This window comes from Peromyscus maniculatus, chromosome 6, assembly GCF_049852395.1.
Source record: "Peromyscus maniculatus bairdii isolate BWxNUB_F1_BW_parent chromosome 6, HU_Pman_BW_mat_3.1, whole genome shotgun sequence".
In the NCBI taxonomy this organism is placed as follows: Eukaryota; Metazoa; Chordata; class Mammalia; order Rodentia; family Cricetidae; genus Peromyscus; species Peromyscus maniculatus.
In genome coordinates, this window is record NC_134857.1 from 71415162 (window position 1) to 71433969 (window position 18808).

The 18808-nt window shown below is 43.9% G+C and overlaps 1 protein-coding gene and 2 long non-coding RNA genes across 4 annotated transcripts in view; 1 reads left to right on the forward strand and 2 right to left on the reverse strand.

The window, feature by feature from the left end:
- Positions 1–2899: 2899 nt before the first annotated feature.
- On the reverse strand, positions 2900–4510 carry LOC143273898 (uncharacterized). Its single transcript, XR_013052183.1, has 2 exons — positions 4057–4510; positions 2900–3192 (listed from the first exon to the last, which is right to left on the reverse strand). It is a non-coding gene; the product is annotated as an uncharacterized LOC143273898 (long non-coding RNA).
- Positions 4511–4890: 380 nt separating this feature from the next.
- On the reverse strand, positions 4891–6596 carry Lelp1 (late cornified envelope like proline rich 1). The gene is made up of 2 exons (XM_006976457.3): positions 6445–6596; positions 4891–5369 (listed from the first exon to the last, which is right to left on the reverse strand). The coding sequence occupies exon 2, from the start codon at positions 5347–5349 to the stop codon at positions 5008–5010; it is 342 nt and encodes a 113-aa protein (XP_006976519.1). The 5' UTR covers positions 5350–5369; positions 6445–6596; the 3' UTR covers positions 4891–5007.
- Positions 6597–6603: 7 nt separating this feature from the next.
- Positions 6604–18808, forward strand: part of LOC121830220 (uncharacterized) — a 46955-nt gene continuing 34750 nt past the window's right edge. For both annotated transcript variants that reach the window (XR_013052182.1, XR_013052181.1), the window contains exon 1: positions 6604–6799. This is a non-coding gene — a long non-coding RNA (uncharacterized LOC121830220). The remainder of the gene's footprint in view (positions 6800–18808) is intronic.

Genomic DNA, 18808 nt, shown 5'->3' on the forward strand with positions numbered 1-18808 from the left:
CTCATACTACCTATAAAGTCCTGTATTGATTATCGGCTCAGGACTTACTTTTTCCATGGATTCTTCCTTGATTTTCCAGCTCTCCATTCTATCCTTTACTCTGACTCCCTAACCTTTGACTTTACTTTTCTATTCACTGTGATATGTAGACAATTTAGTACTGTCTCTGTCCTTAACAGAGTCTGACCAGTCACTTGACCCTCTCTGGCCTCCAGCCATCATTAGGAAAGCAGACTCTTAGTAGGGTTCATTCCAACCTTCACATTCTGTGATGCTATAAATGATACTATAAATGTAAAGCTCAGTGCTTCTGTGTCTTTCTAAGTGTTTGGTCACATGTATATGGTTCCCTTCTCCTTGTTTAGAAGACTGAGTCTTCTGTTCTCTGCATGTAGCAGGGTCTGAGAAAGATGGCTGAGTGACCTTAGATGATCTATCATCTCCTTGGTGAAAAGTAGGAGATTTCGGGCATCTGAGTCTCTCAAAAACCAACCTCAGTGGCCCAGTTAGTTAGTAATGAGGCTTGGATATCTTTGGGGAGATTGTCCCACCCCAAATCATAGGATGACTAATTTCCCTGACTATGTTCAGTCCTCTAGTAAGACTAGTGCTGATCTGATTTGAAGGGTATCTGAGAATCTCGACTTCTGGACCTGTTATTATTGGGAGCTGGGATGTAATTAGACAGAGAGACTCAGGTAATGCAGATCATTGTTTTTCCTCCATTCCCATCAAATAACAATCTCCTTTGTGTAGATCATAAAAGTTCCCAGACTCCTTTGATTCATTCACCTGTATATTATAGGGCAATGGGTCTGATAACGCTGAAAAGTATAGAATGTGGCTCATCCTGTTTGCTGGCTCGTAGGTGCCTCTGGAGTTTACTGAGCTTATGAATCCCGTGTGGAGAGAGCACTGTACTTCTCTTCCCTTCTCTTCATGTCACCCACACAGGGAGTCTGAATCAGACAGGCAGAAGCTGTAAATCACAGGCCCTTTGGGCCAGAGGGCCATACAAGAACACCTGACTCCACTTCCTTGTTTTAGCTCCAGCACGTGATTTTAACAGGCAACACAGACCTACCTATCAACTGTGATTTTTAGATGATGAAAGTGAGGTGTAAAATCGTTTGGGCCTTGTTCCAGGTCATATGGTAAGCTCATGTCTTGGGCAATGGACATGAAAAAGCAGACTGTTTTACCGGAGGAGACTTCATGAGCTCCAAGAAGACAGCAAGTGTGCATACCAGCCTGTGGTTCTTACAGACGTGAGAAAATGTTCAAATGTGCATGCCTTCACCTTCAAGGGGGCAGGAGCCCCAGGGAAAGAGCCACTGACAGACATGGGGAGAAATCATGGTCCTCAAACTGCTTAGATTTGCTGTTTGTCTTCCTTTTTTTTCCCCACTTGAGTCGGGGTCTGCCTCATGGGGCCCTACATCGGGGTTAGAAATCTTCTGACAACCCAGCTAACTCAGAGTAGTTTTGGTTCAGTGGTTCCTCACCTGGGAATGCCATTTCCAGCTCAGATAGTGATGTGAAAGTCTCCTTTGGTTCCTCCATGAGCCCAGCTGGCAAATGGAGCAGAGGGAAAGACCCCCAATTGCGTTGTCTTAATAGGTATTTTTCATCCTTTCCTTCTCTCTGCCTCCCTCCATTGCACTAGTTCATATAGCAGATGGCAGGTAGCCTGCAGCCTTTCCTCCAGCCCAAGGGCATCCTAGCTAGCCTGGATTTTCAAAGCGTGCCAGTGCTAGGGATCTGTGGTGGCATCTGCTTTGACACTCTCTGAACAGACCCTTAGAACTGCTTTGCCAGGAAGAAAGATTGCTTGGCCTTGCCCACCTCATTTTATGTAAGCCCTCTATCTGGCCCTGTACAGATTGATGATCTCACTCTTGGGATGTTGCTTATATTTGTATAGCTCTCTACCATTTAAGGCAGAGCCTTGGTGGCTGCCATGGGAGCTGGGAGTAATTACAGCATTCTGTGGAGCTCTGGCACCCTCATCACATTCTGGTCTTCTTCCACAGAACTGCCTTTGATCTAACTCTTTGTTGGAAAGGTAACCATTAAGATGTCTATCTTCAGTTTCATTTACATGGAAGATACAAGTACTAAGCTGGCAATAGACATTTTCTTGTTCTCAGACCTGGCTTCCTCCTAGATGGCACATGGGCTTCTAGAAACTGAGGCTTCAACTCCTGGCCTATTTTCCAATGGTGCCACTTGGAAGGCCATGTGCTGAAGGTGAACTTGGCTCTGCAATGTACATGTGCCCTTCCAAGGTCTATCAGAGACTCTGGCAGTCCTTGAAGTACTGATTATTATTTTATGATTATTTATTTTTATTCTATTATACAACAAATAAGTGAAGGTTAATGAAAATTCAGAAAGCAAGATAGAGTTATTTATATCCCCATTATACTAGAACAGTGAGGACAGGAACACATTTTCTTCTATTATTATTCATAGTGGTTTTGTGTCGAAAATACTTGCTTCATGCAAGCTGATGTCTTACTGTTTCCTCTTAATTATTTTCACGTTGGTCAGCAGACACAAGGTTTTGAATATGCTGAAGTATTCTACCACTGATCTATAATAGCTCCTGCCCTTCTTCAGTATAGGTTCAGTGGCTGAGCAGTGCACCATCAAGTAACAAGTCTAAATCAAATGTAATCGAATCTCGTTAGATATTTACATCTTTTTTCTGAGTTACACTGTGATAATTGCTTTTATTTACCTAGCTTCTACTCCTACCTTCACAGTTATTTTTGTCTAATTTATCTGAAATGAATGCACAAGGGCAAACTGTTGAGGCATTTCATGCTTTTGACATCTATTACCATGTTTGCAAATTTATTTTCTAAAAGGGTGACCAATAATGACACATTAAGACTAAGTTCCAGGGATTTATTATTTTAGTCAAAATTTAGATGCAGAAGGTCATCTCATTCTATTTTCAGCCTCCCCCTTTCGCTTTGATTGCTTCTGAGGTGAGGTGCTTTTCCTCTTGCTATAAACAGTTGATCACAGTCCTCCTTGTAACCTCACAAGGGTTTCCAGAAGTTTCTGATGTCCAGTAGAGGTATAAGAACGTATGAATTTTGGGACAAGATCCTGCCAGGAGACTCTGAGACTCAGGCCTTCTTCATGTCAGAGAAAGTAACTATTAGTTTTCACATGTGGAAACTGAGAAAATAGCGCCATGAAGCCCTTGTCTAGCTTTGACTCCTAGGAGTGTATCTATAATGAGTATAGGGGTTCAATCAGAAGTTGTTCCTGATGTCTTTTTTCAGGCATTTTTTTTGGAGCATCTGTATTTGTCTTTGACTGTTCTGAACCATTTTCTCAACACCCTTAGGAGGATGTGGAGGTATTGACATGGTGAGCCATTCTTGGGTCAACTTCTTTCATGATCTCTTACTCCTACTACAGAGAATCCCCAACATATCTCCATGTAAATGTTGTGGGCTCTTACAACGCACAGGTGGTTTGACCCGTGTGACAAAGCTGTCAGCTGCCTGGCTGCAGGAGTAAGCTCATGACCTTCTAGGAAAACAGGTGCTTGCCTGGAGCTAAGAGGAGCACCCTCCTGACCATTCACCAACTAGACCTGTGCACCTGGAATGCACGAGAGAGTGGGACACACACCTGGAGGGAGGGAGGGAGGGAGATGGAAAACTGCGGGTGAGTCCATGCACACGGGCTCTGAGGTTCTTGGTTGCTATAGTTCTCTTTAGTTCTGTATCCCACTGCAGTACCTATCCCAGGAATACAATCCAATCCATTCCTTCTTGTGAGTTTGTTTAGTTTGTCTGGACTCTCTAAACCCTTGTAAAATCTTCACTAAATATCAGCTGTGAATGCTTTTCCTAACTGGTGCCCTCCCACACTCATATCTAATTTTTGAACCTAAGTTTTAATTTTGAAATCATATAGATTTACATATTGCAAAAACAAAGGTCCCACATACTCTTCATTGGGGGTTCCTTAAGTAGTGTCATATTATTGAATTTTCATATCAAAGTGAGGTAGATGATACAGCATACACACCCTTGTTTTAGTCGTGTCGGCTTCTATGTCTGCAGGGGCCCCTGAGAACCTGAGCGCTATGCTCAGAAGAGTTAGAGTCTACTTAGAGCAGAAGTATGGAGTAATGACGCTCAGGTGAACAACGGACTGCCGCTTCACCCACTGTCCACTGCGCTCCAGTCCACTAAACACCTGACCTTTGTCTCTTCGCACCCGAAGTCTTGAAATAGCACTGTAACAGCAGCACTGTTTGTGCCATCTTCCCCGTGGCACAGTGAAGGAAACTGAGCCATGAGTAAGTAAAGCAACTGATGTAAAGTCACAGTGTCATTAGGAGGTGGAGCTGGAGTTTAAACACAGGCAGTCTGTCAGAGCCCCTCTGCTATGTGGCAGGACTAATGGCAGATCCGTGGAATGTTGACTCAAACTTTTCTACATCTTTGACCAATCTCCTCTCTCTTTCTCTGTCTCTGTCTCTGTCCCTCCCCCCTTCTCTCTCTCTCTCTCTCTGTCTCTTTCTCTCTCTCTCTCTCTCTCTCTCTCTCTCTCTCTCTCTCTCTCTCTCTCTCTCTCTCTCTCTCTCTCTCTCTCTCTCTCTCTCTCTCACACACACACACACACACTCCCCATGTCTTGTTTTCTGGAGTTACATACTTTCCCAGACACAATCACATTTAAGAAACCATTCAGACTTTGCTCTAGCAGGGCTTGGCGTTCTCTGGAAAGGCACCTTCCTCTAAGTGACAGGCAGAGGCTGTGGAGTTCTCGGAGATCTCACTGCCAAGGATTGCTTCTTGGCATAGCGCTGTGTAACAACCACCGCAAGACAAAGCAAATCCTCTAAGACGGCAGAAGTCTTGCACAGCAGAGGAACAGGTTTACTTGTCAGTTCATGGTTTTGCTTCTAGCCCCACAAGGTTGTAGGTGGTAATGGAGGCCAATGGTGGTGGGGTTGGTGTTGCCCATGGTGCCTCAGTCTGGGGGTGGGCATGAGAAGGGGCACTTGGGAGGGCAAGTCTTAACACATACCACAGGGGGGCATGTTGGTGGGCACGGTGGTGGACATGATGGGGAGCACAGTGGGGGGCACAGCGGGGCAGTTGGTGGGGAACACGGTGGGGGGCATGGCGGGGGACATGGGGGACATGGAGGACACTTGGGTGGTGGTGGGCACTTTTCCCGGGTACACTTGTCAGAGCAGCGCTGCAGCAGCTTCCTTAGACAACTGGGCTGGCATTTGGCCTCACACTTTTGTTCACATCTGGGATCACAGTTCTTGGGATCAAGGGGCTTATTTTTATCATCACTCGACATTTTTTCTTGGATATGGAGGCCTGAGAAGAAATGAGAGACAGAGTGTCAGTGAGGGACAATTCATGGACTTCTTCCTGCTGGACCATGCTGTTCTCATGTGTTTAAGCTCTAGAACATCTAAGCAAGCTGTCCTTGCCTGTGGACTTGGGGTATGTCTGGGTGTCTGCACTCACTTTGATTTTCTTTCATCCTGTTTCTGTTCTAGACTCTAAGCAGGTATTCTTAGGGTCCTGGGATGTCCCAACAACCATAAGACCAGTAATTTCAGTGTTGTTGGTATTTTTTGTAAACTCGTGGGTTTAGTGTAATTCATGCAAGTCATTATTTCAAGGGGTCCATAACTTTTCTTTGATTGCATTGATGAACGCATCGCTGGCTCAGCAAACCCCCCAGCAGGCTGCTTCTCTACCTTCTGGAGGTGTGTTAGTGAACAGGCTTGGAACTGCAGGCACACTTGGGAGTTCTTTCCTAAGCCATGCAGTCTTGAAAACTGCTTTCTTCTCTGGTAGACTGAGGCAGGGAAGACAACTGAGACCATTCTTAGTCCCATGAACCATTCTAGAACCATCCCTCCCTTCCCCTCAGGGGATTGTCAGGCTCTGCCAACTAGTCAGGAAAAGGAAGAAGTCAGGAGAGAAGAGATTAAGTGGGGCATCTAATTTTGTGAATTTATGAATGTTAGAAGCAAGACATATGATTTCCAGAAGGGAATTCCTTTTCTGTTGAGTTTTGCCCTAGGCTTTCCATAGGTCTTTCTCTATGGATAGTTTGACTCCTGGATTTGGACAGGGTTTTTAGTTTCTAACAATACTTTAGAAGTTGGCTTTAGTTGGTATGCCTTCGATTTTTATTTAATAATAAAAAGTAAAATTCCATGAAATGCAGTTTAAAAGTCAGTATGACTCTCTCGGGAGGCAGATCTTTAAATGGAGCTCCAAAATGGGTAATATTCACTCTAGTCCTCGATACTGAAAATAACAAGAAACTTTTACAAAACAAAACCCTCCCAGCCTTCCTCGGTACTGGGGTTGATGCAGATTGTTCTTAGGACACAGGATGCACAAGAACAATCATTGCTGTTCAGATGCCACTCACCCCTTCCTGTTGGTAGTGAGATTGACAAGCAGTCGAGTGAGGTGGATGATAGGGCTGTGCTTGGGGAGGTAGACTTTCCCCCTGGTTCCTCTGCTGCACTCTGAGGAAGCCAGGGGTGGGCTGGGGGCCAGCTCCATTTATGACATCACTACAGCATCATGAGTAGTGAATGTTGGGTGACTCCAGGACTCCCAACTCAAGTCCTGGACACGAGAATCTAGCTATGGTTACTCAACTCTCAGCCTAGCCTTCTCGCTTCTGGTCCCTCAGAATCGATGCTGGGAGAACCTGGCTACGGTCGAGGCTCAGAGGGCAGAAGGCTCGTGACTGCTAGGAACGGAAAAGCTGGCCACCGGTAAACCTGTGGTCTGTTGCTTCCCTAGACTCTCCCAACTGTTTCCCCTTCACCTTTCTGGAAAGTTTGTGGGGTCAATCACTTCTACTCTCTTTTCCAGATTTTAGTCATATGAGACTCTGAAGTATCTTTTATCTTCTCATACTTGCCAGCCAAAGTCCAAAGATGATTTTACCAGTGTCTCTGCATAAATTCTCCCTCCCCTCCCCTGTCTCCCTCCCCTCCATCTCTATGTGCTACTGGTGGGAAGTTAATGATTTTTTTTCCCTCACTCAGGGAGTAGTCACCTCTTGGTATCCAAGGTTAATATTCTTCATTTAAGTAGTGAGTGTAACATTCCAGACCACTTTTGACCAGTCTTGTTAACCCCAGATCCTGCTGTACGGAAAGGCCTTTCAGAGGTTCTTTCTGGCCCTGTCAAAGGCCAGGCCAGGGAGGTTTACAGTTGGAACTGGGCTACAACTGTAGCAATGGGAGACTGGCAAAAAAAAAATAAAGTAGTAAAAGGAGCTACCCAGATACAGGACTTGAACTCAGGCCCAGGAAATTCATCTTGATAGCCAGTCACTGGGGTATCACAAGTGGTTGTTTTTAAAACATTTTTATTTTTCATCTTTTTTAATATGTCTGAGAGTTTTGCCTGCAGGAATCTGTGTGCCCAGCATGTCTAGCTAGTGTCCACAGAGGCCAGAAGAGGGCTCAGAATCCCCGAGAGTGGAGGCACAGAAGTTGTGAGCCGCTGAGTGAGCTCACGTATTCCACATGAGTGCTGGGAGCTGAACCCCGGTTTATTGCAAGAGCAACCAGTGCTTTTAACCACCGAACCTTCCCTCCAGGCCCGCAAGTGACCATTACAAATTTGGTATGACCATATCTAAGGTGTCTACATGGTGACAACAGAGGGTGGGATGAATTAGTGGAGTGGCGGAATGAAAGTGGAAAGTGGGACAGACTGGTTGAAAAAAGAGAAAGAGGTGCATGTCTGAAGGAAGGCAGTGGTGAGGGTAGAGTCTGAGTGCTGATGGCAGAAACAGCACCGCAGAGGTCAGTTTCTGTGGGGAAGTTAAGAGGGAAGTGGAGATGACCCCAGTTTCAAGATGAGAGTGCTATGACTCGTGGGAACTGAAGAAGCATCTTCTTGCACTAGAGGGATAGGTGTTTGAGTCTGAGAATGCTGAGTGTGTTACAGAGGTACCTCCTAGTGATCATGGAGTGCTGAGTGTGGTTACCTGGCCACCTCTTCAGTGATCATTGGAAACTTAGCTTTGGCTTGTGCCACTGGGCCGACCCTCAGGTAGCTTACCTCGAATTTATTTTAATCCAACAGTCTTTACTGAGTGGATGACCATGAGTTGGTCCAGAGACAGGACTGAGGGAGAGGAAAGAAAAGGGATGGGGAGGAGAATCAGTTCACAGAGAACGAAAGAATGAATAAGGCCATAAACAATTAATGCAAGAGGGAGATGGGGCGTTTAACCACTTGGGATAACTGGTATTGGAGACGTAGCCTTGGTGCAGACCACCCATTTTCCTTCCTGTGTAATTTCCCATGAACTCTCGTTCCTCGAAGCTGTTCCCACATCTGTTTGGGAGCCAGTCTCCACCTGCTGTCCAGTTTTAGACACAGCTACCAATCTGGATATGGAGAAGGCAGCCACCTTCCAAAGTCAGTGCCAACGGTGGTGGTTTTTACTAGCCACTGTCCTTCCTTTCCTCCTTTCATTATCACTCAAGAATGTTATGTAGTGAACTGAAAGCAGTGTGATTTGCTCATCTTCTCAGCCTTTCAAGCCCTTTTCTAAAGCTCAGCGTATCCATTGGTGTTGCATTTGGTATCCCTGCTTCCAGCCTCACACTGGGCTTTAGTTTTGTGGGCACCTGGCTGGTGGCAGTTACTAATAAGATGACACATGAAGTGCTTCTTAGGTGACTGGGTCTCAGGAGAGAGGCTGCAAGAGGAGATGAGTAAGTGCTGCAGTCTAGCCAAGATTGGTAGCTAAGAGCTAGGTAGGGCCTTGGTGTCAGATTCCTAGGTTCAAGTCCTGCTTTCATTCCTTACTTCCCTAGTAATTTACTGATCCAGTCTACGTCTCAATTCTGTTACCTACAAAATGATACGATAGTAGCACTCGTTTAGGATAACGTGTAACTTGCCTTGAGTGTCAGACTCATTACCAAGTTTAAAACCTATGCTCTCACCATTGCATAGCCTCACTGTTTTCAGGGTTGTGAAGATCAGAGACACATCGAGAGACACTCAGGCAGTGTTTATTGCATCTGTTGCCAGCATGATGCCTGCCTTCTTCATCCCTTGGCTTTCCGGATCTCTTTCTGTGTCTGTGTCCCTCTTTGTCTCTTTCTCCGCCCCCCATATTTTATATGTGTGTGTCATGTTCGTGCATGTACACAGGTAGGCTCTTGTGTGTGTGTGTGTGTGTGGTGTATGTTCATGTGGGTGTATGCCAGAAGTATTGTGTGTTATTCCTCAGGCTTAGGCACTATTTCTCCTCTCCTCCCCTCTCCCCTCTGCTCCTCTTCTCTTCACTCCCCTCTCCCCTTCCCTCCTCAAGATGTCTCACTGGCTAACAAACCCTAAGGACGCATCAGTCTCACTTTTCCCAACAATGGCATTACAAACATGTGTCACCTCCCTACCATGCCCACTTTTTAAAATACATTGTTTCTGGGTACTGAATTCAGGTCCTTGGAAGAAGCAAACACTCCATCAGCTGAGCTGTCTCCCCAGTCCTGTGTCTCCATCTCTACTTGCTTCTCATCTCTGATCTTGGCTCTGACACGCACCTTTTCAGTTCTTATACTGTTCTTTAACCCTTTCTCCATACTATCATTTTCTGTCTTCCAGCTACATATCCTGGTGATGTTCCCATCAAGATTAAGTATTTCAATGTTAATGTTAAAACATAATTTCTGTTTTGAGTAGGGACAGTTAATATAAATGTCATTAATAAACAATAGTAATTTAGACATGAAGGCCAACCGAAGCCAAGAGATGGCTGGAAGAGATGTCTCAGTGAGTAAGAGTACTTATTCTGCAAAGTGTGAAGACAGGAGTTTGAATCCCTAGGCTGTTCCCACAATCCTGAAGGTGCGGCAGAGTTGGGTGGGTCCTGAGACTTTGTTAACTAGCCCCTCAGTGAAAGTGGTAAGCTTCTGGTTCAGTGAGAGACGATGCCTCCAGGCAAAAGGGTTGAGAAGGATGGGGAGGAACCTGACATCCTGCTGTGGCCTCTGAATTTATGGACATGGGTGTGCACATAGCACACACACACACACACACACACACACACACACACACACACACGTGCGCATGCACATACATGCACACACGCACACATGCACACACGCATGCACGCACACACATGCACATACACACATGCACGCACGCACGCACACACAGACAGAGAGATGGACACACACACAGACACACACACACCAGAAATTCTGTGGTCCCACTGTGTGTGCCAAAAGGTCAGGGAAATTGTAATAATTGGCAATTTTAGCTAAATTTCCTTCTATAGCTTTATGGTAAAGTCTTTTTTCTTCACATTTTAATTTATTCTTTGAGAATTTCAAACATGTATACAATATATTTTAATCATCTTCTCCTGGGGACTTCCCTTCTAAGTCCTCCTGGATCCTTCTTCCATGTCCTTCACCCCAGCTGCCCAAAGCTCCTCTTCTTAGGGGTGGGGCTTAAGAGCTTTCCCCTCGTTTTGCTGGGATATTGATGAACTTGATCATGCCCAGGTGTTGTGCACACAGCCATAGCTACTTGAGTAAATGAGTGCAATAGCCCTGCCAGGTCCAGAAGACATTGTTTTGCTCTGGTCCTCCTTAACCTCTGTCTTTTCTACTCTTTCTGCTCACTCTTTTGTGACATTCCCTGAGCAGGAAGTGTACAGGAAGTGTGATACAGAGGTCTCTTTTAGGGCAGAGCATTTTATAGACACATTTCATTCTCTGCACTTTGACAAGTTGTGAGTATCTGTATTAACCATTGTCCACTGCAAAAAGATGCTCATTTTGAGGAGGATTGAGAACTGCACTGTGAGTGCAGAGAGTATTTTGAAGGTAATTTGGCACTATGTTAACTTAGTAAAATAATAGTAATAGTTTTTCCCCTAGGTCATGTGAGCTCCCCAGCCATGGATTCTTGGCCAGATTTATAGCAACAGACCTGAGTTTACTCCTGTAGAGAGAGGTCTTAAATCCAACTAGAAAACAGTTGGTTCCTCACACAGCATTCATACCACTATTGTACTCATGGACAAATCTTTCAAGGATCATTATCATAGCTCACAGTGTTCTCAGCTGGGCAAGATCTTGATTTTTCTTCATTGAGGCCTACATGGCACCTTCTGGTACTATGAAAGCTATCAAGCATGGAGGAAGCTTCCTGGTCTGTATCAGTTTGATTTTTCTATGTCTTGTGTCCAGTGTATGGTGTCTTTAGTAATAGGGTCTTACAATCAAGTTCTGGTGGGCAACTGGGAACAATGACAATAGCTTGTGTTGCTTTTGGTGGTCTCTGGGGTCTCATTGATCAACAAATAAAAAGGAGGTATTCCATACATGGCTTTTTGCTTGCTAATCGATGACTTCTTGGAGTAGAATTAACCTCTGTGTAGAACAACTCCATTTAAACTTTTGTTTGTTCATTTGTCTGTCTGTCTACCTACCCATCCATGAAGCCTATAAAATAGTAAGTTTTCAAATGAATAGTTCAAATATTGCTAGTATTAGTTACCCCTATCCACATTCCCTCCAGTGTCCCCATTGAACCTACACCCCCATTGTTATTTTTCTATTTTTCTTGGTAAATTTTGTCAAATAAGCAGTACTCAAAGAATAAAGTCAGGATGGATCACTATTCCTTCTCTTGAAGACTTTTAATACCTCTTCCTTCCCCCAGGGTTTGACTCTTCTCTCAAGGTGAAATCTCTAGTAGATCCTATTGACTCTTAGGGTCATGCTAAGAAATGAGTCTCTGTTCATTTCCTACTACACGAGCAACCTTATATCCATAGCCAGAAGACAATTTCCCTGAATGCTGTAATTCTTCCTCTTTCCCACCTGCACTGCTGGGGGTAAGATGCCTCTACAAGAAAGGAGATCATCTTCCCCATTGGCTGTTTGGAGTTTCTGCTCCTCCTGGCTCATCCAGCTGTTTCTGGTTCTGAGTAAGGGTTGGTACTATGTACAGAAGAGAGCAATGACAACAAAACATTCTAAGTTCTCTGTAATACTGTATTCTATTTTTCTTCCCTGGAAGATCCTCTCCCTGGCACTCACATATAAGAGAAAGCATACAATATATGTACTTTTAGATCTGTGTTATCTTATTCAGGATGGTTTTTTTCTAGCATTATACATTTACCTGCATATTTCATAACCTCATTTTTTCTTAACAGCTGGATAATGTTCCATTGTATAAATGTACCACATTTACATTGTCTGTTCATCAGTTGATGGACATCTAGTCTGTTTCTGATTTCTGGCTGTTATGCATAGAGCAGCAATAAACATGGATGAGCAAGTATCTCTGTAGTAGGATGATTTGGGTATATGATCAAGAGTAGTACAGCTGGATCTTGAAGTAGATCAATTCCCAGCTTCCTAAGGAACTGCCACACTTGTTTCCATAGTGTTTGTGCAAGTTTGCACTCCCACCAGCAATGCATAAATGTTCCCTTTTCCTATATTCTTGCCACCATATGCTGTTATTTGTAAAAGAGAAGATATGGTTGAAGGACACCTACAATAAATCCATATGGAAATCTACTACTGCAGAAGCTTCCAAAAGCAAATATACACATAAAAGGAATCTAAATGAAGTCACCAATTAGTAGAAGTGACAATGCTCCAAGCAGACAACTTATGCTATCAAGTAAAACCTCCAATTCCAGGAATGGGTTGCATCTTGCTGAGTCATTAGCCAAAGGGGTCCTATGAAATCCCCCGAACAATATAGGCTATTGGTTTCTCTTCACAACTTAGTAGTAAGGCTCTATTGTTGAAACACTTATATCATTGGACACAGAGAAGTTGAGCTGGCACCTGACTTGAAGCCTCACTCCTACTGAGTAGCATTCATGGGGCTGGAAAGTATTCTGCACACTACTGGAGGAGAAAAAATAATCATCATTATCACCAATCTATAAACCCTACAACAGTGACCTGGTACACTAGTGACTGCAAGATAAACCAATGCAATAATGGCACTAATGTTATGAGATTAATCAAACACTTTGTGATTGGATTTAAGGCCCATTTAATGTGATGTAATCCATACTTGACACTGCTAAAATTGCCAAGGACCTGAGACTAGATAGGTCATTGACATAGGGGAAAGCCTATACTATTATTCTGCCAAAGGAACATAGCAATACAATGACTCCTCATCACATACTGCTATATCCAGAGATCAATGCCTCACTCAGTTCACATCAGAGAGTCTTTTTCTTGTAGATAGCAACTAATGCAGAGACTCACAACTGGACAATGAGAGAGTGAGAGATTTTGGAGCATTCAGTCTTGAAAGGGATGTTTTCATCAGACCCTCCACCTCAAGGCTGAGAGATACATGTGGAAGAGGATGCAGAAAGATTGTAAATGCCAGAGCTCTAAGGAAGCAGTGTCTTCCATGTACAACAGGGCTGATACACATATGAACTCACAATGACTGTGACAGCATACACAAGGCCTGTATAGGTTCAAGCCACTTGGGGTCCCAGCACTAAGAGGAGGAAGATGATGCGAGGTTCCATCTAGAACCAAGAAGCTGTTTGCAATTGATACCTGATGGGAGAAAAATCAGTTTTCTCCAATGAAGTGTCACTAGGAATATCAACTACACTCCAGGGCATGCCTCGTGACCAGTATTAGTAGACCAACACAAAACAAACATCTTGGCTTTTGTTGTGTACTTCTTATTGTATGTTTTGTCTTACTGGTCTTTTGAATGTTCTGATTTTCATTTTTGTGTTTGTTTTTTGTGTTTGCTTTTACTTGTTTTAAAAGAGAGAACATAATGTTGGGTAGGTGAGGAGTGGGGGGATGTGGCAGAGATTGGGGGAGAGTAAGGAGCATGATCAAAATACAGAGTAAGAAAAGAATTTTTAAAATTAAAACCTCAGCAATTGAACTAAATTAACAAAAAGAACTATTCTGAGCTGATGCAAGATGCTTCCGGGCTTGCCAGGGTCTTCAAGCTGACTTTTATTTCATCAAAGTGAATGTGCTCTTCAGGACCTTCCCTTCTATTGCATGGTTGGAATTTTTTTTTTTTTTTTTTTTTTTTTTTTTTTTTTTTTTTTTTTTTTGGTTTTTCGAGACAGGGTTTCTCTGTGTAGCTTTGCGCCTTTCCTGGAGCTCACTTGGTAGCCCAGGCTGGCCTCGAACTCACAGAGATCCGCCTGGCTCTGCCTCCCAAGTGCTGGGATTAAAGGCGTGCGCCACCAACGCCCGGCCACATGGTTGGAATTTTGATCATGTTTCTTTAACATTGGCAAAGGCATCTCCTTTGCTCTCTTCCTGTGGCTCCTGCATTCAGCCAGTTCTTCTCCAGCTTCTGTTGGCTTAGATCACTTCATTCTTAGAGGGTCTCTTGGACAGGATTTTAATCAAAGCTAGCACCAGTTTTTCTTTCCTTGTGCCTCATAGGTGACTCATGGGATCCTGCACACCTCTTTCTCTCCCCAATCACCATTAGTGATGTTTCCTGACATTTACACTCATTGGATTCAGGGAGAGGGGAGTTTCAAGATATCTTCATAACTCTAGTTCTGTGTTTATCTTGCTTGGTTTCACTGTGAATTTTGAGGCTGTTGTGGCCTTTTTCGGTCCTTTCTCCTCTGGGTCCCCCATGACCTGGACAGGGTCCTGCCTCTCTAGCCTTGTCTACTATTCTTTCTGAGATCTTCCTTCTCTGCAGAAACCTTCCAACTTTTCAGCCTCTTTTCTCCTCACACACTTACATTTCATCTCATTCTTTACGTTACTGCAGCCAAGCCAAAGGATTCCAAAGCCTGTACTCTTGCTGTTTTCTATGACCAAATGTTAAAGCCCTCGAGCTGATTGAACAAAGTGAGAATCCATCTATCTGATCTTTCCCAACATGCCCCTTATTGTGAGCCCCAACTCTAAACAATATTGCTATTCAACAAAGCTGCTTCTATATCAGAATCTGCCAGGCTCACACAGCCTGCTGCCCCCTTCTCCTTCTCAGCCTCACAGCACCTGTGCTCTTAGGGTTTGGTAGCTGTTTCCTTAGCCACAGGGTCCTGGCCAGTGTTGGTGAACGATACTGATCGTCTACCCCCATCAGTCTTATTTCCCGCTGGACTGTTGTCTTCACCAGCATCATTGTCCTAGACAGACGTCCTTTCCTCCTTCCCTCCATTTCATGCTCTATTATACGGCCACAGTGGGTTGCAATGTCACAAAAGCTTAACTACAGAACTTAAGAGGAGGGCCAAGGTTGCTCATTAAGGCTATGGGAACCGTACCAATCTGGCCCCAGTGCTGGTTTTTCTACTTTCTGTATTATTCCTGGTGTCAGGCTACATGCAGTTCTCAAAATTTACCGTGTCAGTTTCTGGAAAGTGCATTTTCATTTTCTGCCAGGCATGTCTTCCTCCTCCTGTGCTCAACTGTAAGTTGATAAAGAATTTACCTGAAACATTTATCTGATTCAGGCTGCTAGTTACTGCAGCCAGCCAGATCTTTCTAAAACAATGTTTTTTTGGATTGGAGATTAGATCTTGGGCTTCACACAGCCTAGGCCAGTGTTCTGTACTCCTGAGTTATATTCCCAGTCCTCCTTTTTCCCCCCTCGCTTTGTTACAGGCTACTAACTTATACTCAGGCTAGCCTTAAACTTTCTGGGAATACTGGCCTGGCCTCTACTATAAGACCTGGTGCATTCTGAGATTTTTATCTTCGTATTTTGTAGTTATAGAATTCTCAGTCTATTTCCATCATTTGATGATCTAGTCTAGAGAACAAGACCACTTATTATCTTTGTGACCCAGTGCCCAGTATGTACCCAGCATGCTAGTCTCTCAATAATAAAAGCTTATTGTCATTTAAACATTATTTAAACAGCTCTGAGTTATTCTCTCTAACTGGAATGCCCTTCCCCTTTGCCCCTTTCGTCTAGCTGATCTGTACAGTTTGAAAACCTTGCCTTTCATGCAAGACTCTCCTTCCTTCTCCCCTTGCCCCCAGAACACCCCCTAAAGCTTCTACTGGGAAGCAGCTCTGGACACGTGTCCTTTTTCACAAAGTGCCCTCACTCCAGAGAGGGGACTTTTATTATTGCCTCTTTATTGTTGTCTTGGGCCTCATATTTAAGATGTTCAATGACTATTTGAGGGATCTCTGGCTGGATTTGCAAGATGAGCTAAGATCAAATGAATTATCCAAAGAGAGATATCTGGTTCCTGGAAGGTGGGGTCTTCTCTATGGGTTAGCCTTAGTCATCAGGATATCTGAATCAGGCTAACAGTGACAAACCAAGGTAGCACCCTCAGCCCCAAGGACTGGAAATTCTACAGTCCCAGATGCAGCTCCATCTGCTCCAGAGTCCCAAGCAGAAAGGGACTTCCCATGAGATTTAGACCTCAGTCTCCCTTTCCTAGGAGCTCAATCTTTCTTACCATGAATTTCTACTTCCCACAACAAACATATTTTTCTGTCTTCTGAGAGCTGTAGGAGCAAGGGAGGATCTGAGACTAGGGACTTGAAAGGAAACCACCCAGGCAAGGGGTGTATAGAGGAGGCTGGGTAGATAGGATCATTCTCCAGAGGGAAGGCAGGCCTTCCCATCTCTGACATTGTGAGTACAATCTGCCCAGGGCCACTTCCCAAGGCTTCCTGCCAAGCTTCTGCTGCCTGTGCCCTGTGATCCAGCAAGGGGCAGAAACTGACTAGAGCACATGCCGTAACAGAGGCAGCAGACATGGAGAGAAGATTCTTCAACATGTTGGGAGTGTTTGCAGCAAGACCAGAGCACAGGCACAAAAGTCTTTATGCATGGAAAGAAGATGAAAAACAGATCAATTTTCCTCATCTGATATAGTATTAGAAACTAGGAAAGTCGGGAGGTGTGTTCTTGCTAATTTCTTGACCAGGTTTGCTTCATACGTATATATGATAGGAGGCTGAATTGACTTTTATTTTTACTTTATGTGTATGAATATCTATATGTAGGTACGTCACATACATGAACGTACTTATGGAAGCCACACATTTCAGATCCCTCTCTCTCTCTCACCTGATGTAGGTGTTGGGTACCAAACTGGATCCCTCTGGGAGAGCAGTGCACACTCTGAGCAGCTGGGTTTATAAACTCTCTGGCTCCAAAAACTTTGTTTTCTTAATGATCTTCTGTTGCCACCAGATGGCAGCACACATTGAGACAACAGCCCTTCTAGCCCTGTCTTTCAAACAGCTAAGCTGTGGAAACAGCCTAAATGGCTACTGCTAGATGAATGGATTGGAGAATGTGATAACTACACACAGCAGAACACCGTTCAGCTTTTAGAAATAGGATAGCCTGCCATCTCCAAATATGTGTGGTTTTTGGTAAAACAAATATTTTAATATCCCATTTATCTAGTCAAATGTACTCAATATTCTCATCTCAGAATCCTTAACTGAGATGTAAGGTAACATGTTCATAAATTCAGACATAGGATGGAACGTCTTTTGGGAGTATTTGTTATGCAACCTACCACCCAGTTACAAAGAGAAAACCTATCTCAAAAAAAAAATAATTGTCAATACTCATCAACTAGAATTCTGTTGGCTGCTGTATTTGTTTTGCTCATAAAGTTTTATGTTTCTTGAATGCAGAACACACACACACACACACACACACACACACACACACTATTAATTTTTTGAGACATCTTATGTAGTTCTGTAACCCAGGTTGTCCTCAGACTTGCCATGTAATGGAGGATGGCCTTCTTCCCTCCCTCAATTGCAGGGACTACCACCGGCTTACACATATATTTGAATCTCCTAAAAATTTTAACAAAACCAGGGGTGCCTTCTAAAAGCATTAATCCTGCTTCTACAGAGATAGTCTCAAACTTACTGTGTTTATTTTGGCATTGTTTGTATTAGAACGGACATTCCTTGTACTAGAATATCAGACAGAGGGTGACATTTGAAGTTTTGATTGTAAATTAGTATCTTACAGCTATATGTAACAGAGACCATAAGCTGCTCATAATCTTTAGTTTCATTTGGTAGGTAGCTGATACATGGCACAATGAATACAATTCAAAGGGAATATTGTTTTCTCTTTGTGACTCAGTGTCTTGACCCTCATGTTTCCATCCTGCTCAGTATCTCCATCACTGGCCACCTAACTCTCCTTAGGTCTACCTTTCCTCTGGGAATGAGGCATTTTATGGGATCTGGTCAGTTGGACTTGAAAAATGGAGGGTTTCACAGGGTTCCTCTTCCTTCCCCTGGATGCTGTCTTCCTAGCTAAGCCTAAGCCGTTAGTCCTTTTTCTGCACCGTCGCCCGTTCCCAGTTGCCCATCCCCACTCATGGGCATGTATTAGTCTAGATGATACCGGGGAAGAATAGTTGAGATTCTTCAGGGAGAATGCCTTTGATGGAAGGAACAGAAACTAGGCATGTGTCTGATGGTTGGGGATTGGATTGCAGGTACAGAAAACGTCCTGAGAAGATTTTGAGAGGGAGGAGGGAGGCTGAGGAGCAGGGGAGTTAGGAGCTTCACTAACTTCTCTGTGGCACATGGCAGGGATGGCTTCTCAAATGAACTGTGAGCTCATTTAGGAGAACCACCTTTTTCCTGTATGAAATCTGGAGAAAATGTAGTATGTTTTGATGTTTTTCTTTCCATAGAACACTCTTTCAGCTTCCAGTGGTAGGTGTGGTTAGGGATCAGTGTCTTTGTGGGTACAGGATACAGCCACAGAGGAACGGGTCATAGTCTCACCCATGG